General features: G+C 37.7%; 2 protein-coding genes across 2 annotated transcripts; both read left to right on the top strand.

The window, feature by feature from the left end:
• The first annotated feature begins 11,563 nt into the window (after positions 1 to 11,563).
• Positions 11,564 to 13,643, top strand: LOC142178675 (uncharacterized). The gene is made up of 4 exons (XM_075248518.1): positions 11,564 to 11,909; positions 12,082 to 12,286; positions 12,436 to 12,986; positions 13,162 to 13,643. Exons 1-4 carry the CDS (start codon positions 11,564 to 11,566, stop codon positions 13,641 to 13,643), a joined length of 1,584 nt encoding a protein of 527 aa, XP_075104619.1.
• A 3-nt stretch (positions 13,644 to 13,646) lies between these two features.
• On the top strand, positions 13,647 to 14,419 carry LOC142178659 (uncharacterized). Its single transcript, XM_075248517.1, has 2 exons — positions 13,647 to 13,772; positions 13,976 to 14,419. The coding sequence occupies exons 1-2, from the start codon at positions 13,647 to 13,649 to the stop codon at positions 14,417 to 14,419; spliced, it is 570 nt and encodes a 189-aa protein (XP_075104618.1).
• The last annotated feature ends 11,233 nt before the right edge of the window (positions 14,420 to 25,652 follow it).

Raw genomic sequence — 25,652 nt, 5'->3', positions numbered from 1 at the left:
TCCTTCTGATTTCTCTTTATTTTTATATTATTTTTTTTCTTTTCTTTTCTTTTTCATCATTTTTTTTCTTTTCTTTTCTTCGGAGCATTGGGGAACTTTCGGCTCCTCAAACTTTGCTGCAACGGCCAGTCGCGTGGGACTTAACCTTTTCCAATTTTATTTCGCCTTCGTTGGCCTTTCTTTTCTGGCTTCTTTCTCCCAACTTCAAATTCAGAGCATTTGGGATGCCTTGGCTTTTTTCAACTCTTTGCCGAGATGGTTAGCCACGTGGGACTCAGCCTTTTCAACTTCATTTGCCTTTATAGACACTCCATTTGATTTTCTCTTTCCAACAGTTTTGATTTCGAAGCATCGGCCGACATGGCTAGTCGGGGTCGATTTGATGCCCGTACGAGGCTGGGTGCCTTCCTGCACATTAGCTCGCGCCAAATGAGAACCCTATAAATCAGTCTTGCCATCCTTTCTTTGTCTTAGTTTTGGAACAATGTTAGACCGAAATGGATTCAAAGAAAACAAACAATGGAATGGAGAATGAGTTTAAAACAAGAAGTGTCCCTTTCGGAGAAAGGAAAGAAGGACTTATCTGGAGTACATGCGGACTTCAATGAACATGACATGCCTTTTGGACTGGATGCCTGATCTGTGTAAACCGTCCGACTCTCAGAAATTCATCACAATGTTTTCCTCAAAATCGAGAAACCTTGACAGGACTCTGTCGGTGCCGATGGCTGTGAGAATCCTCTTTTCAATCAGGGGCGCCCTTTGCGGGTTTTCTCGAGCTGACCTCTCTCATTTTTCTTCTCGCCTTATAGTGCTCTTTACGAGTTTTCACTAACAAGACTCTCTTATTTTTCATTTCTCTTCTTACCATCGCCTCATGGTGCCCGTGTGAGTTTTCACCAATAAGACTCTCTCATTTTATTTCTCTCATTTTTATTGCATCGGATCCAAGTAGTTGTATTCTCTCTTCCTTGAACATTCTCACCGATTGATCGGAAGGACTTGAAAGGATTTGGGTAAAAATGATTTGGATCAAATTACAACTTTGAAACCATTCAGGCAGGATCATCGTCGGACCATTACAACATTTGCCCCAGTTTCACTTTTGGGGGAATTTGGATTTTTATTTTGGTGTGACTGAACCCCAGAGAGAGGTTGCCTACGTATCCTTTTGGAATCAAGTCGAATTAGTTCAGGAAACTTTTTTTTCTTTCGTTTTTCTATTTTGTTTTGTTTGCTCTTTCTTTTTCCTTTCCTTTTCCTCTTTTATTTTTCTTTTTCTTTGTCTTTTCTTCCTCTTCTTTTTGTACATTTTTTTTCTTTTTCTTTTTTTTTTTTTCATTTTATTTTTCAATAACACTTTCAGGTTCCAAAGAGGGTGTTCAAAGAATGGGAGCCGGCTCAAAGGATTTGCAAAAGGGTTGATAGTGTTTGGTTAGCGAGAATGAAAGTCTTCGTCATCCCAATTGGAGAATATTAGCCCTATATGGAGGATCCAACATAGTACCTTTTGACTGCATTTGCATTGACAGTTATTTCAGGGACATTTCCTTCGATGTATCCCCAGTGCGACGCACTCTTTTGGTAGTACTCTTGTTGTAATGTACGGACCTTTCCAATCCGGGAACCAATTTTCCTTCAGTTGTTCCAACTCTTTATTTTATTTCCTTAAACTTTATCTTCATTGCGATCTAATCCTTGATTCATTATTTCGAGGCCTGACAGCTTTTAGGATCTGGGCATGAAGTCCGCAAGCATGTCATGTTATTGAAATCTGCATTTAACAGAACTAAAAAGAGAATAAGAAAGAAAAATGACAAGATTAAGAAAAGAGACATTCCTGGAAAAAAAATATTAATTTCATTTGATTTTTGATTTTTTTTTATTTGATTTTTTTTCAATTTTTTGAAGATAGAAGGGTTTGCATCAGAATGTAAGACAATAAGGCAAAACATTCGGATCACACCCTGAGATAATCTGGATGCAGAAAGGATAGCAAGACTGGCCACTAAGACTCCTGTTTGATGGGGAACTTTCATGCTTGGCGACCATTTTTGGCTTTTCTTCTATCTCGGCAAAGGCTGCAACGGCCTTCGGTGCCGGATCAAATTCCTCAGCTTCACAAATCATTCTGACCATTGGCCCAATGTTGTGGGCAGGCAACAGATTGTTCATCACATCAGAAGCTTCTTCATCCCGAAAAACGATTCTTTCAGTTTCAATCAAATCTTCAACTACCCTTTTGAGGGTCCAACGGTCCTCTGTACTATGTCCCACTGCTCTAGAGTGGTATTCACATCTAATATCTGCTCGGTGCGAGGGGGACTCAGGGTTCGGCCATTTCGGGGCCACTGACTGCAATAGATCTAGCCTGATTAGCTTTTGGAACAAGCTTGAATACGATTCACCAATAGGGGTGAACTGATTCTTTCTGAAAGACTCTCTTGGGCGAGGATTGTATCGGAGATCATTTGGTTGGGGATTATATGGAGCTGGGTAAGGATGTGCATTTCAGGGAGATGGAGCTCGGTTTTGTGTATAATGTTGTGGCCACGTGCAAGGTTGCGCGTTCATCACTGCATACCAACAAAACCAACCACCTGAACAGAACCTGACTAATTTGCTCACACCACAACCTCGTTGGTTTTGAGACATTTAACACATAGGAAATCGCACGTTGGGGATGCAATGCACCTAAGAGTTAAACATTTCTACCATGTGTTTGAACGGTTGCATGTTTCATCCCGGCCTTAACTAACCCTTTAAGTATGTACCTCTTTTCTTTTATTTCTACCTCTATTTAATCACTCTTGATTTTTTTCGTCTCTGTCGCTTTTTATTTTTTGGCATTCTCCTTTTTTTTTGGTCACTCTTTTTTTAGTTTATTTTTTCCTCAGTAAATTCTATGGTTATGATCGAATTCGATGGGGATTGCCTACGTATCATGACGCCGCATGAATCAGATCATTAGGTAGTTCAGAAAAAATCAGGAATAAAGTACACAAACTAACTCTCGTTTTTTACTCATATACAAATAACTGCACGAAAGCTCCTACAAGGAAAATGATTTTGGATTTTTTTTTTGGTAGAAAGAAAGGATTCAAAAGAAGAAAGAATTTATTATTATTTTTAGATTTCAAATTTTTATTGAATTGTTGAAAGTGAGACTTCTAAAGAAGAGCGATTTTTTTTTGAAATTCGATTTTTTTTTCATTTTGTTTTTGGAATTGTTGAAAGAAAGAATTAAAAAAAAAATTTGGAATTTTTTGAAATAAACACTTCTAAAGAAGAAATAAAATATTTTTCAATTTCGAATATTTTTTTTCAATTTTTGAAAGAAAAACTTCTGAAGCAGAAAAAAAATATTTTGGAATTCAACAATTTTTTTTGGATTTTTCGATTTTTTCTTTCATTTATTTATTTTTTTGTGATTTTTGAAGGAAAAAAAAAAATCTGATTTTGATTTTTTTTTGTGGAAGAAAGACTTATAAAAGAAAAAAGAAGAAAATATTTTTGAATTTTTTTTGTTTTTTTTTTTAAAATTGGGGTCTCTAAGAAATTATTTTCTAAAGAAGGAAGTAAAGGGAAATATATTTGAATTTTTTTTTGAAAATTGGGGGCCGGAACCGATGAGGTTTGCCTACGTATCTCACATCCGATGAGAATTAGACCCGCGTAGTTCGGTAAAAACTGGATACTTTTCCCTTATATATATATATTTAATGAAAAATAATCTTTACAGCTCACACCACACTTTTTTTTAAAGGTTTATTTTCAGACCCGCGTAGTTCGGTAAATCTGGGTACCTTTTTTTTTAATAATTCTGCTACACTAATATTCTAAAACCGGTCGACAATACAAGTAAGCCTTCCAAATGATGTATCAAGTAGCACATACGTGAACATGATGGTCTCAAATAGGATACATGCCTTATACGGACCCGGCCCCTGTGCCGAGTTTCGCTAAGTCAAATGCATGTGATGCACATGGAGCGAACCTACTAGGGAAATCTGGCATGAGGTTTGTTCTTCTAGGTTTAAATCCTATTGAAGAAGGTATCTAGACTGGCTTACTCGAGCGGACAACTCGAGCCGAGGAGGGTCAGTGTACCGGTAGCATTGCTTTCCGGCTTAACTGGTGATGCTCCCCGCCTAAAACATGTGTGACTAAAATCCTTCACCAGGTGACAAGCACCTCTGCTATCTCAAAGAAAGCGGGCTATGTCAAGCAAATGCCCAATTTTTAATTTCAAGAAGACTCAGAGGGGTGCGTGAGAAGACAGTTTATATGTACAGTTCAACAATATCGAAGCAGTATAAAGCGAACAGGTAGCACATTAGGCACATATAAATCACAATATATACAAAATTAATAAAGCCAATTAAAAGTCAAAATGTACAAGCTCGAATTCTTGTGTAAGTCCCCAACAGAGTCGCCAGAGCTGTCACACCCCTTTTCTACCCCTCAAAATAATAATAATATGTGTATGGGCCAAAGAGTTTTTCCAATTTAAGTGATAAAATATGAATAGGGATTATTTTATTGTTCAGAGTCGCCACTTAGAATTGATTTTTTTGGTGTTCCAAGTCACCATTTATTTGGATCCCTAGTCAAAGGAAGGTTTGACTCTATTTTAATCGGTCCGCGAAAAAAAAATTCGGGTAAGGAATTTTGTTGACCGGGGAGAAGGTATAAGGCATTCTCCGAGTCCCGTGGTTCTAGCACGGTCGCTTTATTGACTTAATTTTGGCTTGAATTAATTTTGGACAAACTGTGATTTATATTATTTTTATGTTTTACCTATCCTCTTTTATCTCTTGATTATTAGAAAAAATTAAAGAATATTTTTGAATAATAAGTTGTCATAACCACACTACGCAAGTGAATGCGTGATCGACGATGATAAGAAGTTAATCCTATTGGTCTTAAATGATACAAATGTGTATAAGGGTGGTTAACAAGTATAAGAAGTTAAACGAATCAAGGATGTTGTTAGCCGTATTTTTGGGTAAACCTAGAGGTGCTTAAAACACTCAAGAGGTCGTATTTTAAGGTATTTGAATCATATAATATTTGTATCATAAGTCTTGAAGCCAAACGAGTTATGAAACAAAGGTCGACAAAAGTTGTCGCAACTTAGGTTCATAATTTTACTTAAACGTTAGGTCAAATGTTACTAAGCTTTTCTCCCAATTTAGAAAGAATTACGGGGTGATCTACCCACCAAATCAAAGATCTATGAGTCTAGTTTCCAACGCATTAAACTGTTTGTCAATACAATCTTAGCGTATAGATATATTTATATTTTCGTGAGCCTGCGCAGATTGGTAGGTGACAAGTAGGTGCATCACTTACTTGCCAAAATGAGAGGACAAAATTAAAAGCCCCAAAGTGGGCCAAGAGGGGACTTTTAAGGGATTATCAACTCAGTTATTTCACCCATATTTCAGACCTTCAAAACCAAATTGAACCCCTGCAACTCCTCCCCAAAAATCCCACACAAACCCTAATCGATTTTCCCTCTCTTTTAAGTTCTAATTGGGGGTAAAACTTAGAGTTTGAAGAACCAAGGGAAGGGCTGAGTAATCCAACAAGTAAGGTAATTTTACTACTCTCTTTCATACATTTGTTCTGCTGTGAATTCATGGAAATTTGTTCTATACATGTAAGAACTCATGTGACGGTGATCGGAAGCCGTGAGTTCGCGTAATTCACTTGTAGCGGACTGCTAGTGAACTGTTTTGTGTTGCTGTTGGGCTGCATATTTTACTACTGTTTTGTGGAGTTTCGGAGGAGGAAGGGTTTGGAAAAACACCATATAGATTTAGGGTTGTGGGCTGGTAGTTCTTCGTAATATTTCCGGGTCGTTTGACACGACTACGGTGGTCGTCGTATGTATGAAGTGAGTAGGTTGTGCATGGACTATTTTGGGAGGGTCAATATGATTATTATTGATGTTGTTTGGGATTTTTGGTGATTGTTTTGAATTGTGTGAAGTCATATATATAGGGGAGGTGTTGTCCATTTCATCGTAAAATAGGTTGTGGTCGATACATAATAGTTATGACGCTTAAATGATAACGATAGTATCGTTTCTCTTATTGTAGACTAAGGAGTCGTGACAATTGCATAGCTTGAGATTGGGGCAGTATATACAAGGTATGTGAGGCTATCCCTTTCCTTCTTTTCCACGACTCCGATTGTACATAATGTAATGAACGAGCTTCCAAGATACTCTACTCTTAGAAGCTAGCAGTACTTACATTGTTTTCCCTCTTATGGAACGATTGATGTTGATGTTGCTTCTCTTATTCTTATGTTATCAATGTTGTTGGTACTTTCTGATTCTTATAAGGTTCATAGTGAAGAGTTAGTCCTAATAACGTGTACAGAGGATACCGACCTTACGTCACTCCGAAAGGTTTAGAATGTGATTCCATGAGTCGAGCATGCATTATATATATGTATCTATTTTACTCTACCGAGCCACGCTATAGTTGGCCGGGTACGACACCTATTATGCAACCACTGATCAGTTGGGTTTTACTGAGATCCACATGGCCGGGTACAATACTATCGAGCCTTATGATGGTCGGGTACGTTTTTTACCGAGCCTATTACGGCCGGGTACGATATGATGATAATGATGCCCACAGAGGCGTATGTTTTAAAAGTTTATGTATATATACATATGTATTATGCATTTCATGTCAGTAGCCCTCAGAGGTACACAAATGTTACAAGTTGTATATTCTCTATCCCTGCTTACATTACTGTTCGTACTTATGGTTCCCTGCCTTACATACTCAGTACTTTATTCGTACTGACATTCTTTTATATGTGGACGCTGCATGTCATGCTATAGGTCATGATAGACAGGCAGGTGCAGCTCCCCCACCACAGTAGGCTGTCTAGTTCAACGGTGATTGGCGAGATCCCTTCTCCGGACTTGCCGTGGCCTTGGTATGCATTTTTGTTATAAATATTATGGGTATGTCGGGGCCCTGTTCTGGCTATGTTGCAGCATTTATTTTCCTTTAGAGGCTCATAGACAGGTGTCGACTCATGTATAGTTTGGTATGCCTTGTCGGCTGTTTTTTGTTGTATAGTCTTTTATGGTAGCGTGGTAGCCCGTACCTTATGTATAGTTTCTTGATTGTCTGGTCATCCCATGTTATGTATGTTCATGCCATCATATTTTATTGTTGGTTGTCCATGATCCATGTCTACCATTTATATTGATCTCGTCAGCCCTAAAAGATAATAAAGAAGGTTAAATAAAATGTACGTTGCTGCTCGGCAAGTATGGTCGGGTGCTATTCATGGCCCTCCAGTTTGGGTCGTGACAACTACCAAATAAACCTGTGCAGTTAAATTATATACGACAAATAATGATAATAGAAACTAGCAGTTAAAGATGGGAAGGGGGAACATGCTACCGGGAATATCAAGTACTAACAGAATTTCAGTTGAGAAGCATAAAGAACACCATAATTTCATATCAGCAAGAATAAGGAAAACAGTAACAAGTGCACGACATCACCCTTCGTGCTTTTACTCTCGTTTTTACCATAAGAATCAATATTCACTTTTATTCTTTCTTGTTGCGGCGTGCAACCCGATCCCAATCATATAATATTGTTGCAGCGTGCAACCCGATCCCAATCATATAATGATGTTGCGGCATGCAACCTAACCCCACATATCCACCCTTATTGCTCCTTATTGCGGCGTACAACCCGATCCCATATAATATTATTGCAGCGTGCAACCCGATCCCAATATACAAATCAACACCAATCACAAAAAATCTCGGCAAGGGAAATAATATCATAAGTAATAACATCCCAGCAAGGGAAATAATATCATAAACGATAACATCCCGGCAAGGAAAACAATATCATAAACATCCCGGCAAGGGAATCAACAATATATCTCATCTCGTTTCCACCATCCCTTCACAACATAAGTCTTAACTTGAGCCATTGCTCAACAATGGTCAATTACCAAGAATACTTTCATAAGCCTTGTTCAACATTTATAATCATCATATTAAGCACGGACAATACATAATAGAGTCACAACAATTCTAGTATAAGACTCACGAGCATGCTTGACACCAATGTATAGATACTCGTCACCACACCTATACGTCGTACTCAATACTAAACACTTAAAAAATAATACCTCAACACATGAAAAATGGGTGAAAGTCTCGTTTATACATACCCCTCTCAGATCCTCACCACTGACCGCAGAAAAAGAATCGCGGCTGCAGAGCTCCACCGCGGATCGCGAAATAACGAGTGCGGCCGCAGACGTTTGGCCTTGCCCACCGCTGACCACGAAAACACCACCGCGGCAGCGAAGTCCCCAGCGCGACCGCGAAGCTTCACCGCGGGCCATGATGCTAAGTTCAGAGACCTGCAACTTCACTGAACCTACAACAACTATTTTTCTAAGTCTAAGTTCACTCCGTGGCCTATCCAAAACTCACCCGAGCCTTCGGGGCTCCAAACCAATCATGCACGCAAGTCTAAAAATATCATACGGACTTGCTCGTGCGATCAAATCATCAAAATAACATCAAGAACTATAAATTAAACCTCGAATTCATGAAATTATCCAAGAACATTGAAATTTCCATTTTCTCAACTATAGGTCCTTTTTATACCAAACCATTTCCGATTCATATCAAATTGTACAGATTCAACTTAACTATTATTTTAAACTTATACCGGGCTCTGGAACCAAGATACGGGCCTGATACCATCAAGAGAATGCATCAATTCACTTCTAAAAGCCTTTTTATTTTCCAGTAAATAATTTTCTTTAAAAAAAAATTTCTCGGGCTTGGGACCTCGGAATTCGATTCCGGGCATACGCCCAAGTCTCATATTTTACTACGGACCCTACGAGACTGTCTGATCACGGGTCCGAGTCCGTATACCAAGAATGTTGACCAAAGTCAACTTTAATCAATTTTAAAGGCCAATTTCCTTATTTTACTTAGATTTCACATAAAAGCTTTCCGAAAATGCACCCAGACTGCGCACGCAAATTATGGTGTGACAAAAAGAGGTTTTTAAGGCCTCAAAACACAGAATTCACTTTCAAAACGAGTGATGACCTTTTAGGTCATCACATTTTGTATGTCATGACTGGTCCCCTTTGTTTCATTGTTCATTCTATTAAGATGGTATTTTAGCTTTACATACTAGTACTATTGACAATACTAACGTCCCTTTTACCGGGGACGCTATATCTTTAAATGGATGTAGGTGGTTCCATAGTAGACAATGTTGATCGCAGCTAGTGGTACATCATCATCATCTTCCCAACAGACTTGGTGAGCCCCATTTCATCCCGCGGTCATGTAGTGTACCTTTGTTCATATGTTTACCACGTTTTGAGGTATAGCCGGGGCCTTATTGTCGGCACTTTTGTAGTACTCTTTTATATCCATTTAGAAGCTCCGTATACATAGTGTGGGATATATGTATATGGGTGATAGGAAAGACAAACGAATCATGTTAGGATTGGATTATGTATTCCACTTCTTACTATGTAATGGTGTGTATTTGAAACATTAACTATTGAAGTAACTAAAGGAAATGACTTGGAACTGTACTCATGATCTCCTTAATATTTAATTAGTGGAAATGTGTTTTCTCTTGATCATAAACGAGTTGGGTAGAAAGTGTCTGTCATGCTTGCTCGACCGGGTCGTGCTCCCCGAGGTTGGGGCGTGGCAGTCGGACGATTGTTCTTGATTTGCTGCACGTGCTCTTTCTCCTGTGGCAACAACATCAGCAAACAGTGCGTCATAGCGAAACTATATAAGCGAAAGATCTTTGTTCCTAAATTTTTTATATCGAGCATTATCCTGCAATATATTCAAAGCCACTTTAAGCTAAAAGGGAAATTTAGCAATGAAAAAAAAAAGAACGACACATATAGCAATTTGAGAGATGTACCTTAATTTTTCACTCCACCAATCATCATCTGCTATAATTGTATTTTTTGTGGCATCCCATCCTAGACCCGTCTCTCCTCTCATCAACTGCTTACAAAGTATCCATTCAGCTTTCATGTAATTCCATTGGTTATTCAATTATTTTTTATTATACACTCTTCCTGTCTTCTTTTCGAATTCATCAATTATTTTTTTTCACCCATCTTTAGATAAGTAAGTGTTTGATCTATTTTTCTTTCTAATCTCTTGCTCACACAACTCAATAAATGTAATATGAACCTCATCATCCCACTTAGCATTATATTCCGTCATGATTAAAGGTAAATAATATGAAGAAAGGAGAAACAAATATCTAATTAAAGTAAAAGAAAGTTCCTCATCAGTTGGAGTGACTAATGAAATATCCAATATATTCAGTAGGCTCTATTAAAGGGCATTTCATTCTAATACTACTAATTTTCTCGTCATGGTAATTTAAGGATAATTTTCATTTTAGTAGCTCTTAGATTGATTTCAGTGGAAACATAGTTCCATCAACTTGAGAACTATTTAATTCAAAAAATTCTTGGTAATCCCTGATTCTTCAACACTAGGATTTCCGTTTTTCACAATGAGACAAGTTTCCTTCATGTATGCTTCCTTCAGTTGTTGCATTCACTACTAAAGAATGGTGAGAAGCGTTAGAACTAAAACTCACACTAATAGTACTAACAATTGTAGACATGTGATTTTTGACCTGCATATTAGAATCACCTTTAAGAATTCTAGTATTTTTAGGATATTTAACTGAGTTATTTCGATAGGATTTCACTTTATTTTTAATTATAGTTTTATTTTTTAAGGCACAAAAACTGAAAATACAATATATATACATATTTTTTCATGTTTTATCTTGTTTCTATTTAGTTTAGGTTATTAATATTTTTATATCCATATATTTTTATTTTACTATAATTTTCAGTCTTATTTTTAATTTATAAAAAAAATGATATATATATATATATATATATATATATATATATATATAGGTTTCATATTATGATATAGTTTATTTAATTAATTGGAATTAATTTTATTTCTTAATAGTTTAAAAGATTGAGTTTCTTATTTAATGGACTTTAAGAATTGTAGAAGTACAAATAAGGGATTTTTACCTATCTATACCATATATCAAATCTTATTACCAAAAATGTTCATAATTTGTTATTTACCCATGTAGTCCACACTTTTACTACAAATTATATACCAATCCAAAAATAGGTAGATTTTGCCATTAAAAAGCCCTAAAATGAAGGCACCAAATCTGATGTGATTCTGTCAAGGATTTTATTCGAATTTTGAAACTGAAGGAGATCTCTCTTCCTGATGAAGGCACCAGTTGCGTAATTCTCTCCTTCCTCAACAGAAAGAGATCTCTGTTGATATCAGCTACAACAAAAAACGCAATCAAATTGTACAATTACTGAAGAGAGACTATATCTGTTCTTCGTCTCAAATTGTACAAAATTGCTCTTCGTCGATATCAGTACTCAAATTGTAGAAACTATATCTGTTCTTCGTCTTTTTTCCTATCAACTACACGAAATCATGTCAAAAATCCCAATAATGCTGAAATCGAATGGTAATTGGGATAACTATGGCAGATTTAGAGATTTTGAAGTTGATGCCATTGTGGTAGATGATAATGCAAACTACGGAATTCTCAGTTCTACAATTGCAGAACAATTATCGATTGATACATCGGATAAAATTATAGAAATCAAATACATTGTGAACGAGAATTGTCCTCCAATGGAGATTAGGAATGATATGGGGGTTCGTGCTTACATGGAAACCAAAAAGGAGAATAAAAACTTAGGTTCGTATCCTTTATGTATAAGCGTAAGAGATTTCAATATGGAATTGGCAATCAACAATGAAAGTACCAGTGTAGGTATGTTTGATTCGACATTGCAGAGAGTTATGGTGTTACTATGTTATCTACAATATTACTACAATTACCTACAATTAAACTACAAAGCTCACATAGTACTGAAAAGGATAAAGCAATGTTGCTTTCAAAATTATCTACATAGAAACTACATTTATGAATTTATTGTTTGCAGGTTCGTCTGGATCCCTAAACTTACTTGAATTTCCATCCTCACCAGCTATACAGGAATATCAAAGTGAAATAATAACTGAATCTACGCAAACATATATTGAAGAAGGACAAGTTTATCAGGACAAGCAAACAGTAGTTACTGCAATGAAGAATTATTCAGTGATGCACAAGTTCCAGTTCAGAGTAAAAAGATCTAGTCATAGAAGGTATGTAGTTATTTGTGGATAATATATCAGCAAAATCAATGTATGATTGAAGATAGGTGGGTTTTATAAATTGTAGTTAAATTGTAGTCAGTTTGTAGTTAATTGTAGTTTTTTCATAAATTTGTGTAAATATTGTATTTCTTTTGTAGCTACTGGCTTATATGTGTTGCTGAAAGCTGTAAATGGCATTTCAAGGCAACGTCAATTAATGATTCGGCAATGTTCAAGATAAGAAGTTTCAGCCGTCAACACACATGCTGCCTAATGGACGAAACATTCATACAGCACAAACGTACTGCAGCAGTACTTGGTAGCATGGTCGTTCCAAAGTATTGTGATCCTAAGACTGTTTACACACCAAAGGACATACAAACTGACATGTTATCCGAACATGGACTGAACCTAAGCTACATGCAAGCATGGAGAGCAAAGGAAAAAGCTTTACAGTTTTTGAGAGGGAATCCGTGTGACTCCTACAACAAATTACCCAAATATTTTTATATTATTGAGAAGAATTATCCTTGTTCTGTTGTTAAATTGAAGAAGGCAGCAGATGATTGCTTCTTATACGCATTTGTTGCTCTTTGTACATCAATAAATGGTTGGCAACATTGTAGGTCGGTAGTAGTGGTTGATGGGACATTCTTAAAGTCAGCCTACAGGGGGATTATGCTGACAACAAGCACCATGGATGCAACAGGTAAATAATGGAATAATTTTGTACTTATTTTGTAGACAGTCTTTAAAATGCAGTTAAATTGTAGTTATGTTGTAGTTATTTTGTAGTTATATAAAAGAATGTAGTTAACATGTCTATATTTCTCAATATATATTGTAGTTGTTATTTAATCATATTTTATGTCTTAAAAATGTAGGTACTATTTTTCCCTTGGCATATGCTGTGGTTGATTCTGAAAACGACGCGTCTTGGAAGTGGTTCTTTGAGCAATTCAAGGAGGCATATGGTGAAAGACCTTCAATGTGTGTTGTTTCAGATAGGCATGAGAGTATACTGAAGGCAACATCAGTTGTCTATCCGGGATTGGCACACTACTCTTGCATGTGGCATATATGGACAAATATAAGGTCAAAATTCAAGAAGGGACATCTACAATTACATGAATTGTACTTTGCTACAGCACGGTCATACACTATGGATGAATTTAATGAAAGGATGTTGAAGATTGAAGAGGTAGACCTGCGTGTAAAGTCTTACCTATATGATATTGGCTATCATAGATGGTCAAGAGTACATGCAACGGTGAATAGAACTTTTACTATGACGTCAAACATTGCCGAGTCGTTGAATGCTGTAACAAAAGATGCAAGAGAGCTCCCAATATTTGATCTATTTTAGTATATGAGGATTCTTCTTGAACGTTGGACAAAAGAAAAGTTATCGAAGGCAAAGGGTACTTTCACATACCTTGGTCATAAATACAACAAAGAATTGGAAGACAACAGTACATTATCTCAGAAACTAAGGGTAAGATATTTTTTTTGGTGCAGTAGAATCAAAAAAGTACTAGCTGCAGTTTTTCCAGATTGTAGTTAAGCTGTAGTCAAATTGTCGGTAATAATAGTTTGCAGATGAGCTGTAATATATTTGTTGCTGATTTGTAGGTAAATTGTTGATAATCCATTTTAATGATTGATGTATTATTATTTCTATTTGGTCTTCAATTGTAGGTGAGGGCTTCAACAGATCATATACATACTGTGTTAGATGGTGTGAAGCGGTACATTGTGTGTCTAGAAAACAAGAAATGTAGCTATGGACAATTTCAACTTGATGAACTTCCATGTGCGCATGCTTTGGCAGCATTAAGGCATAGGAATGAAACATACGAAAACTATTGCTCTCCGTATTACACAAGGAAGAGCTTTCTGCTTACCTATGAAATGCCAGTAAATCCTCTTCCTGATGAAGGCAAATGGGATGTGCCACAACATATTTTGGATGAGGTAGTAAAGCCACCGGCGGGAGATAAAAGGCAGCCAGGGAGACCTCACAAGGAAAGATATAAAATATTTGATGAAATAAAGTCAAAGAAATACAAGGTGTCATGTGACAATTGTGGAGGTGAAGGGCATAACAAAAGAACTTGCAAGAATGCGCCGAAAAAGAAATGAATATCATGTAGTTAGAATAGTTATTCAAAATAAATGTTAGTGAGCTCAAATTATCGGATTTTCTTGTGTAATTGTTTAAGTTTTTGAAGATGAATAAGAAGTATAAACATCAATTTGTGTATCTGCACTATTTATGTTTTTATGTATTCTGTCAAGCATCTAAAGTTGTTGTTTTTTTATAGAATAGTTAAACTTTAATATTTACTGTATACAAAAAAACTGATATTAATAAAGAATGCATTCAACGTAAATTGTATCCAGATTGTAGTGAATATGTAGTTTAACTGTGTTAGAACTGTAGTTCTGTTATTCATATGTAGAGGAGTTGTAGTTAAAATGTAGTTTGACGTAGTTTAAATGTAGATAAATTGAATTTTTTTGATAAACCTTGTTGATAAAAGATGGCTAAATTATTTATATGATTCCTGTATTTATTTTATCTTTCTGCTGTGTAACAAATGACAGTTATATACAGATATTACTTGGCACTTGAAGGTATTTATAAAAATAACTTGAAGATTAAAGTCAAATTGTAAGACAAAGCTGTTGCTGTAAAAATGTAATCAGAGTACTCGAGTATAATGTAATCAACAAAAAGTGTTATAGAAAACCAAAACGACATATTTCCTACATTGTTTTCCAATTCAACTACCAAATTTCACAGACCAAACTAGGAACACAATAGTCTATATCTTCTTTCGTTGCACTCTAGTCCTCTCGTTTTTTGCCGGAGCACCCTTCCTCCTTGCTAGCCTGCCAGTAACCTCACTCTCACTGATTGACCCATCTTCTTGCTTCTTTGTTGCATAGTCCCACAATAGAGCTCCATATCGTCTACGGTGTTGGTCAATATCAGAAAGATCTTCCTTTGGGATTGCCAAATCTCCAAGGCTAACATACTCCGCAAATGCAGCCACAAATACACCACAATCGCTGCATAAGAGGAGAATTTTTCATTATATAACAAATGATTAAAATAAAAAAATTAAACATATAGAAAGGGAGATTATTCTTTTACACTGAGCCTTCCTTTTGTTGTGGAATCTCAGCAACCATCTGTCACACCTCCTTTTTACCGCCCCCGAGAGGGTACAAGGGAGTTTTTTCCAATTAAAGGACAATCGAAACGGGATTTGTTTATTTATTTCAGAGTCGCCACTTGGGAGATTTAAGGTGTCCCAAGTCACCAATTTAATCCCGAATCGAGGAAAAGAATGACTCTGTATTACAGTCCGCGAACCAGAAATCTGGATAAGGAATTCTGTTAACCCGGGAGAAGGTGTTAGGCATTCCCAAGTTCCGTGGTTCTAGCACGGTCGCTCAACTGTCATATTTGGCTTAAATATCTAATTTTATACAATTATGAGCTCATGTGGAAATTTTATCTTTTTACCGCTTTTATTATTGTTATTATTGGGTTGCATGGACAGTACGCAACAGTGAAGCATCTGAAGCAGACGCAGCTTGACGCCGAAACAGGACCAGTGAAGCGAAGCGCCGTGTCCATGGATGGAGCTCGGGAGCTCGACCACCCAACTCGAAGTCGACGGAATGAAGAAGATGAAGCAGAAAGATCGATCATGGGGCAGCTGCGGGCATCATAGAGGAGCTGGAAGGGGGGGTCGTTTACAGTGGGGTTTCCACCATGGGAGGACAGCTATGGCGATGGGGAGGCAGCCATAGTCGAGCAAGCTTTGAGCTTGACGAAAGAGATGAAGCTATGGTAGCGACGGTGTTATGGTGGGTCGTTGGAGATCAAGGGACTTGTGTCGTTTGGTCGAGGAAGAAGAAGGCAGAAGCAGCTGGTTGAGGGCAGCCATTGATGGAGCTTGGAGCTTTTGGGAAGATGAAGAAAAGAAGAAGAAGAATGATAGGGGGCGGGTAGTTTAGTGTTTAGGTTAGGTTTTTTTGATTTTGTCTTTTTCTTTTTGTTTTTGTTTTATTTTTGAAATGCAAGATAGGGGGTGTTGGGTTATGGATTGGGTCGACCTTTCAAAATTATCAACAATAGGTTACTCATGAATAAGTAGCTAAATTTAGTTAAGGCATGAATTTGAATTAATTTTCGAAAATTAGGCATTAAGGCATTTGAGTTCAGGCAAGATTAGAAACTTCGTTTAAGGTCTAAAAGACTTTCTAAAAATTTTAGTAATTATGGTTAAAATCTAGTTTCAAATGGTTGTGAATAATTAATCTCAATAGTTTTTTTTATAACAATGCTGAGTTTTAATCTAGCTGTATTTGATTCGTTTGAATATTAGTTGTCAAATTTTTATTTTATTTATAATTTCGAATTTTTTTTAATAAAATTCCTTTTCATCAATATTTGTATTAATCTAGCAATTAGTATGTCATGCTTTCTTAAATAAATAAAATAAAAGCTAGTGATTAATTAGGATTTTCTTTCTTTATTTTAGAGACTAATTTTCATAGAAAAATATAGTCGCTTTAAGATTTGTCCATTTAAAATAAATGAGATGAGCCTCGCTTAATAAAATGTATAGATTGCGGAGCCCTCAATAAATGTACATTTAATTGCTTAGAATTCGGGGGGAGCCGTTTAGCAAATTTCTCGGCCCTACCCAAAATAATGATACGCTAGTCGCTTTAGGCGCGTATTTAATAATATTTTCTTCTTAAACTCGGGTGCGTATTTCATGCAACCCAAATTCAAATCCCAAAACATTGAATAAAAATGTGTTCCGGATTGCGGGAGCATTTCATGTGACGTAATCCAAAGACATGTTTTAAACAATGTTCACATTCTTGTAAAAATAATAATAACAATAATAAAAGCGGTAAAAAGATAAAATTTGCACATGAGCTCATAATTGTATAAAAATCAGATATTTAAGCCAAATATGACAGTTGAGCGACCGTGCTAGAACCACGGAACTCGGGAATGCCTAACACCTTCTCCCGGGTTAACAGAATTCCTTATCCAGATTTTTGGTTCGCGGACTGTAATACAGAGTCATTCTTTTCCTCGATTCGGGATTAAATTGGTGACTTGGGACACCCTAAATCTCCCAATTGAAGGTCTTGAAAGACGATTGACGGCGGAGGATAGGCCACATGTGCATGTCATGACCATTAGAGTCGGTATCTGCATTTGATAGGTTTTTATGTATAGTTTCTTTTGTTAAAGAGTCATCTTTTTCCTTTGTCTTTTATTCTGTTCCCTTTTATCTTTCTCCTTTCATAGAAAATTCCCCAGTAAAGTCTGTTTGGTCAGAACCAGGGGGAAATGACTTCAAAATAGTCCATCAACTTTCCAATCATGCAAGATGAGATCTGACTAGTACATCCAAGTGGTATAGTCAGGAAGGAACAAGCGCGAGGCCAGTGTCAAAAAAGATATCCCCAATAAAAGGATTGACGAGTGTCAAGAGGGATATCCTTGCCGAAATCAAAGGTTATTAAACCTCAAGACCAGAGCTCGTGGACAAATTAAGGAGAGCAATGAGCATGATTTGGGAAATTCATGCGAGACTAAAAGGTCGGGAAAATGCAAGTTTCCGAGCCATGCTACGAAAGAAGAGGGATATCCTCAGTAGAAAGGGATTATCCCCAGCAAATAATATCATCCCCAACAAGTTTTGGAACACAGAGCAGGGAAGGAGAAAGGGAAAAGCCACCCCAGTAGGAGTATCACAACCAACCACCGTGTTTTAAACTAACAAATTTTGTTTAATTTGAAACAGGTAAAGGTAATGGCATTGATGACAGAGATGCATGCCATAAAGGAGACTGTCAAACTGGGGCAGAAAAATTTCCTTTCATTTGGAAAATTTTCTGGAAGTCAGATGCCCATTCGGGGTAGAATGAATATAGCACCAGTCTCAAGGGAAGTGGTCTTTGAACCAGGTTTACCCCCAGCATAACAAGTTTTAATAAAAGAAGTTGTATCCCCAGCAGACAGAACAAAGGGATGACATTTGTGCTCAGAAAAGCAAAAAGCCATTATCATCCCCAACAGCTTCCAGAAGAATGAAGCATCGATTTGAAGGGATAAAACTCCCCAGCAGTGTTATCCTCAACAACGTTATCCCAAGAAGATAACACTTTTATCCCCAGCAGTGTTGAAAAAAACAAAAAAAAAATTTTGAATTTGAAGGAGAGGAAGAAAGGAGACTCCCACAGTGGTATTATCCCCAGCAAGCAAGAACAAAACAGCACAAAGGAAAAAGAAAAGAAAAGAAGAAATTACGAAGGTAAGTTTCTCAAATCATTGATCTTTACATTTTCCTCCTAGGATAAAAGTCCTAATCTGATGAATTTCCTTCCCGATACAATCTTGGTCCGATGAAATTTTTCTCCCAAGATAAGATATCAAATCTTAGTCCGATGAATTTTTCTCCTAAGATATCAAATCTTAGTCCGATGAATCTTTCTCCTAAGATAGAAATCTTAGTTCGTTGAAATTTTCTCCTAAGATATCAAATCTTAGTCCGATGAATCTTTCTCCTAAGATCACAACAAAATGGACCTAGTTTGACGATATATCTCCTAGAGTCACAATCTTGGTCCGATGGAATTTTTTCTCCCAAGATAAGATATCAAATCTTAGTCCGATGAAATTTTCTCCTAAGATATCAAATCTTAGTCCGATGAATCTTTCTCCTAAGATCACAACAAAATGGACCTAGTTTGACGATTTATCTCCTAGAGTCAAAATCTTGGTCCGATGGAATTTTTCTCCCAAGATAATATAATAAAATCTTAGTCGGATGAATCTTCTCCTAGGATCAAAATCTAGTCTGATGAATTTTCTCCTAGGATAATTTGAAAAAAAGAAGAAGAAGTTTGAATTTGAAAAAAAAAAGTTGTTGAAGTCAGGAGCCCCCCTGAAGAATAGAATGGCGATTTATTGGTTAAAGTCAGGAGCCCCCCTGAAGAATAGAATGGCCATTTATTGGTTAAAGTCAGGAGCCCCCCTGGAGAACAGAATGGCGATGTATTGGTTGAAGTCAGGAGCCCCTAGAGAACAGAATGGCGATGTATTGGTTGAAGTCAGGAGCCCCCCTGGAGAACAGAATGGCGATTTATTGGTGGAAGTCAGGAACCCCCCTGAAGAATAGAATGGCGATTTATTGGTTGAAGTCAGGAGACCCCCTGAAGAATAGAATGGCGATTTATTGGTTGAAGTCAGGAGCCCCCCTGAAGAATAGAATGGCGATTTAGTGGTTGAAGTCAGGAGCCCCCCTGAAGAACAGAATGGCGATTTATCGGTTGAAGTCAGGAGCCCCCCTGAAGAATAGAATGGCGATTTATTGGTTGAAGTCAGGAGCCCCCCTGAAGAACAGAATGGCGAGTTATTGGCTGAAGTCAGGAGCCCGCCTGAAGAAAGGAAAGGCGTTTTTAAAAAAAGGGTTGTTGAAGTCTCGCCATCCAAAGAAAGGAATGGCATTTTTTGAAAAGTTGTTGAAGTCAGGAGCCCCCTGAAGAATAGAATGGCGATTTGTTGTTGAAGTCAGGAGCCCCCCTGAAGAATAGAATGGCGATTTATTGGTTGAAGTCAGGAGCCCCCTGAAGAATAGAATGGCGATTTATTGGTTGAAGTCAGGAGCCCCCTGAAGAATAGAATGGCGATTTATTGGTTGAAGTCAGGAGCCCCCCTGAAGAATAGAATGGAGATTTATTGGTTGAAGTCAGGAGCCCGCCTGAAGAGAGGAATGGCGATTATTTTCAAAGTTGTTGAAATCAGGAGCCCGCCTGAAGAGAGGAAAGGCATTTTATGTTAGAAGTTGTTGTTGAAGTCAGGAGCCCGCCTGAAGAGAGGAATGGCGTTTATTTTTAAAGTTGTTGAAGTTGGGAGCCCGCCCAGACACGTCTCGCTGGTATGTCTGGGACGACATGGCACAAGCATTTGTCAAACAGTTCCAATACAGCATCGACATTGCCCCAGACCGCATTTCCCTTTCAAACCTGAAAAAGAAACCAAGTGAAAGTTTCAGGGAATATGCCATTAAATGGAGAGAACAAGCAGCTCGAGTTAAGCCACCCATGGATGACCACGAGCTAATAACTGTCTTCCTTCAAGTGCAAGAGCCAGATTACTTTGAGAACATGATGTCCGCAGTTGGCAAATTCTTCTCGGAAGCAATCAAAATGGGAGAAATAATAGAGAATGGTCTTAAGACAGGAAAAATTATAAGTCAAGCAGTTTTTAAAGATGCAACTCACGCTGTCCGGGTTGAGTCTGATAATTTTTGCGACACAAATGAGAAGATTGAAGAAATCATGATGACATCAGGGTCAAGAAGAGGTCCTAGGAGAACATCTCGAAGGTATGAGCAGCCTCCTCAAGTTTTCTATGAATCCCCTGAGCAATATTATCCCTCTCAGAACCCACAACATTCTATTGTTCCACCTCAGTATGTTGCCCGGCCACCAAAACACCCCAGAAGGCGAGCACGAGCGTCACAAAATCTCCAGAAGCCTCCACATAACTTTCAGGTGCCCTATAACCCACATCCAAGCCAGAAGTATAAAGGGGAACGAAGGTTGAAAGATAATTTTACACCAATAGGAGAGTCCTATGAAAGCTTATTTGAGAGGTTAAAGCATCACAACATGATTGCATCTATTCCTCCAAATCATGTGGACCCACGTGCAAGAAGCTTTGACCCTTCTAAAAGGTGTGAATACCATTCCAATACCCAGGGGCACAATGTTGAAAGTTGTCGGGATTTGAAAAGAGAAATAGAAAGGATGATCCAGGAAAATCTGATTGTGATCCAAGGTAATGACACCCAGAATATCGCGCAGAATCCTTTACCTGCACATCATGATGCACACTTTATGGGGAGGATGCCTGGTGACATGGGATTTTAGAGTCATCCCGGGAAGCCGCTAACTGATGATAATGATATTGAAGTTGGTAATGGTTTTGGCAATGATGATGCAGAACTTAATGGCTAAAACACCGTGTTGGGCAATTGAAAGGCGCTCCATCTCCTGGTCAGCCAGAGAGGAGTTTTGGTGGTTTACTTTGTTGTCATTTCTATCGTCCGGATTATTTCAGGGTTGTAATCCGGATATTGTCTTGTGGTCAAACCCCCTTATCCTTTTATTTGTCTAGTACCTAATGTGGTGTTATCTGGTTTAGTTTTAGGGTTGTAACTGTTTATTTTGTCGTTTAAACGGTTCTACCTTTTGTCTAAAAGCAAATTCTGGTCTTTTTCATCTTCTTTGTTTAGTTTTCTTTACCCTTTGTTTTGCTTTTGTTCAACGCCGATTCTAGTGACATGACATGCGCGCACAGTTTAAACCTAATCTTAAAAGTTGACCGTAAAGCCATTTGGGGATGATCGGGTCCCCTTTGAAAATAAGAACAGTTTGAGATCATCTGAAGCCCAAACCATGAGAAATTGGGGCAAGTAAATGAGAGTGTTGTCCAACGATGTTATGTGTGTATATGGTTCTCTGATGCAATCAAAAGATGTTACCAATGTTTTCGGCAGTTTGTTTAATTGTGTTGTTTGTACTTGGCGTGTTTTGGAGATTGGATAACGAAGGCATTTTGTTCTACTATCCAAACACTTTATCCTTCGTTACCAGTATTTTTATAATTTAGTTTTAGAAAAATAAAAGAAGAAAAAGAGCAAAAATACAAAGAAAAATCGGATTGGGCCATTTCTTCAAATTTCAACCCCAAGTCCAAACAATTGTCCAAACTAAATTCACGACCCGGTCCATTTCAAACCGGGTTGACCCAATCTATAACCCAACACCCCCTATCTTGCATTTCAAAAATAAAACAAAAACAAAAAGAAAAAGACAAAATCAAAAAAACCTAACCTAAACACTAAACTACCCGCCGGTCAACTGGACCAAAATCCTAAACATGACCCAAAAGGTGGCTGTTTATGCAAAGTCAACCTTCTGGCGTCCTTTTCGGGAACATTCAGCTATGTCTTGATAAAACAGCGTCACCCGACTTCTTTATGACAAAATTAAAATTTGACATATTTTTTGGTTATTTTTTAGCAAAAGGGGAGGCTAGACACCGTCCGACTTATTTATGACAAAATTAAAATTTTGATACGTTTTTTATTTATTTATTGGTTTTTGCCTATTTTAGCAAAAATGGGGGTTGGACCCGATGAGGGTTGCCTACGTATCTCACATCCGGTGAGAATCAAACCCGCGTAGTTCGGGCAAATTAACCGAACTATTTAGGCATTGGTTGTTTTTCAAAAATAAACAATCAATTCCCTAACCGCTATTTCTTTTTTTTCAATTTCAAAATATTATTCTTGATATTCAAAAGTCAGTCAACACACAAATCCGGATCAAATAAATGCGCAAGTAGCAGCAAGTAAGATGCATCAGGATGGTCATTTTCATTTTTGGTACACCTGTCCTAGACAGACCCAACCCCTGTGTTGAGCCTCCAAAGTCAAATGCACGTGATGCAAACAAACGCTCCTACTAGGGATCCGGCATGAAGCTGAGTTATTCTAAGTGAAAAAACCTGAAGCATATTGTTCTAGCCCTGGCTCACCCAAGTGGACAGCTTGAGCCGAAGTGGGGGCAACGTACCGGGAGCACGAAAGTCTACCCGACCGAAGTTGTTGTTGAAGTCAGGAGCCCGCCTGAAGAGAGGAATGACGTTTATTTTTAAAGTTGTTGAAGTTGGGAGCCCGCCCATAGAACAGAGGAATACATTTTAGTCTTTACATTTCAAGCATTGAAGTTGGGAGCCCGCCCAGAGAACAGAGGCATACATTTCAGTCTTTATATTTCAAGCGTTGAAGTTGGGAGCCCGCCCAGATAACAGAGGCATACATTTCAGTCTTTAATTTTCAAGTATTGAAGTTGGGAGCCCGCCCAAACAACAGAGGCATACATTTCAAGATCAAGTCAGAGGACAATAAAACAGAGGGTTACAATAGGAATCCCCAACAGGAAACAATAAAAATCCCGAGCACCGGGAAGCAGAAGGTTGCAATAAGAGGTCCCAGCACAAACTCAAGTGCATGTGTCAAAAAGAAGATAAGCATCGGAAAAAATGCAAGCAGACAAGAAAGCAAGGCAACAAGAAAAATTGCAGTCTAGCCTAGCTTCTTGTTTTCTTTTAAGCACGGTGTAACAAGGAGATCGGTAAGCAGTGGTAATAGCATGCAACAAGAGTAACATTGCAATCCCACGGTAGTCCCAGCTACCAAAACTTCCCGAACTACATTGACCCGATTCCTGTTTAGCCCAGGATATGTAGGAAACCTTTGAAGTAAAGGTTCGGTCAAATCTTTTTAAAAAAAATGCTTCACACGGAGTACTCGGATGGGCAAAAATCGCTCGCTTAATCTTTGCACGAAAACCCTTCGTGTCTTCGGGCAAAGAGGGGCAGCTGTAAGCACGTGATTTTTGCCCTATATGAGAATTACTCCCAAAAAAAATTCAAAAATAAAATGATTTTTCTTTGGTGTTCAATTTTGTGATATTTTGTGATATTTTTGAATAATTATTTGTATTTGCCTGTGCATGTTTATTTGTTAAATTATTAAAAATACAAAAATATGTCGCATTTTGCATCTAAGATTTAATCTACAATTGTTAGTAATTAAATTTGTTTTACAAAAATTAAAAATTACAAAAATAGGCATCGTTTGCATTTTTAGCATTTAATGTCCAAATATACAATTTTATGCTTAATTATTACTTAATTGTGCGTTAATTGTTTTGGTGGCCGGGCAACATACTGAGGTGGAACAATAGAATGTTGTGGGTTATGAGAGGGATAATATTGCTCAGGGGATTCATGGAAAACTTGAGGAGACTGCTCATACCTTCGAGATGTTCTCCTAGGACCTCTTCTTGACCCTGATGTCATCATGATTTCTTCAATCTTCTCATTTGTGTCGCAAAAATTATCAGACTCAACCTGGACATCATGAGTTGCAGCTTTAAAAACTGCTTGACTTATAATTTTTCCTGTCTTAAGACCATTCTCTATTATTTCTCCCATTTTGATTGCTTCCGAGAAGGATTTGCCAACTGCGAGCTGCTTGTTCTCTCCATTTAATGGCATATTCCCTGAAACTTTCACTTGGTTTCTTTTTCAGGTTTGAAAGGGAAATGCGGTCTGGGGCAATGTCGATGCTGTATTGGAACTATTTGACAAATGATTGTGCCATGTCGTCCCAGACATACCAGCGAGACGTGTCTTGATCCATAAACCATTCGGAAGCTACTCCCGTAAGGCTTTCCACAAAATAAGCCATCAACAATTCTTCATTTCTTCCCGCACCTCTCAGTTGATTGCAATACCTTTTCAGGTGGGCAATGGGATCTCCATGTCCATCGTACTTTTCAAATTTGGGAGTCTTGAAACCAGGCGGCAAGTGGACATCGGGGAACATACATAGATCTTTGAAGGCAACACTCTTTTGACCAGACAACCCTTGCCTGTTTTTCAACCATTGTTCTAAGTTTTTCACTCTTTGGGTCATTTCTTCTTGTACCATCTTTCGGGCAGGCTCTTCAATCTTTGCAGGAAGATCAAACGAGTACGGGTGGTACTTAGGAGAGTGGTACTGCTCTTGTTGTGTCGCAAATTGTGACTCATGACGAGGCTGTCCTTGCCCACTGGCCCATGCTTGACACACTCTGGTCAGTTGCTGTTTCAGTATTCTATTTTTTCCCGGCACAGTAGACTCTTGTTGAACCCTCTGAACAAACCGACCAACTCAACTTTCTTCACAATTCAAAACAAAACATGTTAGAATGGACTCAGTCGGTTCTTATTACTAGCAACATCTTTTTCCTTTTTTTTCAATTTTTTTTTCAATTTTTTTTTCATTTTTTTGTTGTGGTTGAATCTTATGGAGATTGCCTACGTATCATTACCCCACATGAATCAGACATTGCGTAGTTCGGACAATAGACTGGGTAAGAACAATGAAACATTTTTTCTTTGGAATTATCAATTTTCATAATAAAACAACTGGATTTCAAAGGTTTAAGGATGACCTACAAACTTGAAAATCAAACGACCCACATATTCTAATCAAAAGATTTATAACCTCAAAACAAAAAGGCCAGCTTCCTTTCCCCGTTTTGACAAATGCAACCAAACGGCTATTTTTGCAAATGTGGCCCCTTCCAAATCTCACATGAGTTTTGAGGCCGGGGAGGATTATTTTATGACACTTTACAAACTTGTCCGTTCTTTTACAAAAATAACTTTTCGACAACTGAAAGATACTCTAAATCTATTTTGGCAAGA

The sequence above is a fragment of the Nicotiana tabacum genome, chromosome 3 (assembly GCF_000715075.1).
Source record: "Nicotiana tabacum cultivar K326 chromosome 3, ASM71507v2, whole genome shotgun sequence".
In the NCBI taxonomy this organism is placed as follows: Eukaryota; Viridiplantae; Streptophyta; class Magnoliopsida; order Solanales; family Solanaceae; genus Nicotiana; species Nicotiana tabacum.
The sequence above is the reverse complement of the archived record's forward strand: the minus strand, read 5'-3'. Positions and strand labels throughout refer to the sequence as shown.

What these genes read in the sequence shown, in the direction of transcription:
- LOC142178675 (XM_075248518.1), top strand. Translation starts at nt 11,564, where the DNA reads ATGTCAAAAATCCCAATAATGCTGAAATCGAATGGTAATTGGGATAAC. An exon ending in CAATGAAAGTACCAGTGTAG is followed by an intron (nt 11,910 to 12,081) that starts GTATGTTTGATT and finishes TATTGTTTGCAG; the next exon opens with GTTCGTCTGGATCCCTAAAC. An exon ending in AAGCACCATGGATGCAACAG is followed by an intron (nt 12,987 to 13,161) that starts GTAAATAATGGA and finishes TTAAAAATGTAG; the next exon opens with GTACTATTTTTCCCTTGGCA.
- LOC142178659 (XM_075248517.1), top strand. Translation starts at nt 13,647, where the DNA reads ATGAGGATTCTTCTTGAACGTTGGACAAAAGAAAAGTTATCGAAGGCA. An exon ending in CATTATCTCAGAAACTAAGG is followed by an intron (nt 13,773 to 13,975) that starts GTAAGATATTTT and finishes CTTCAATTGTAG; the next exon opens with GTGAGGGCTTCAACAGATCA.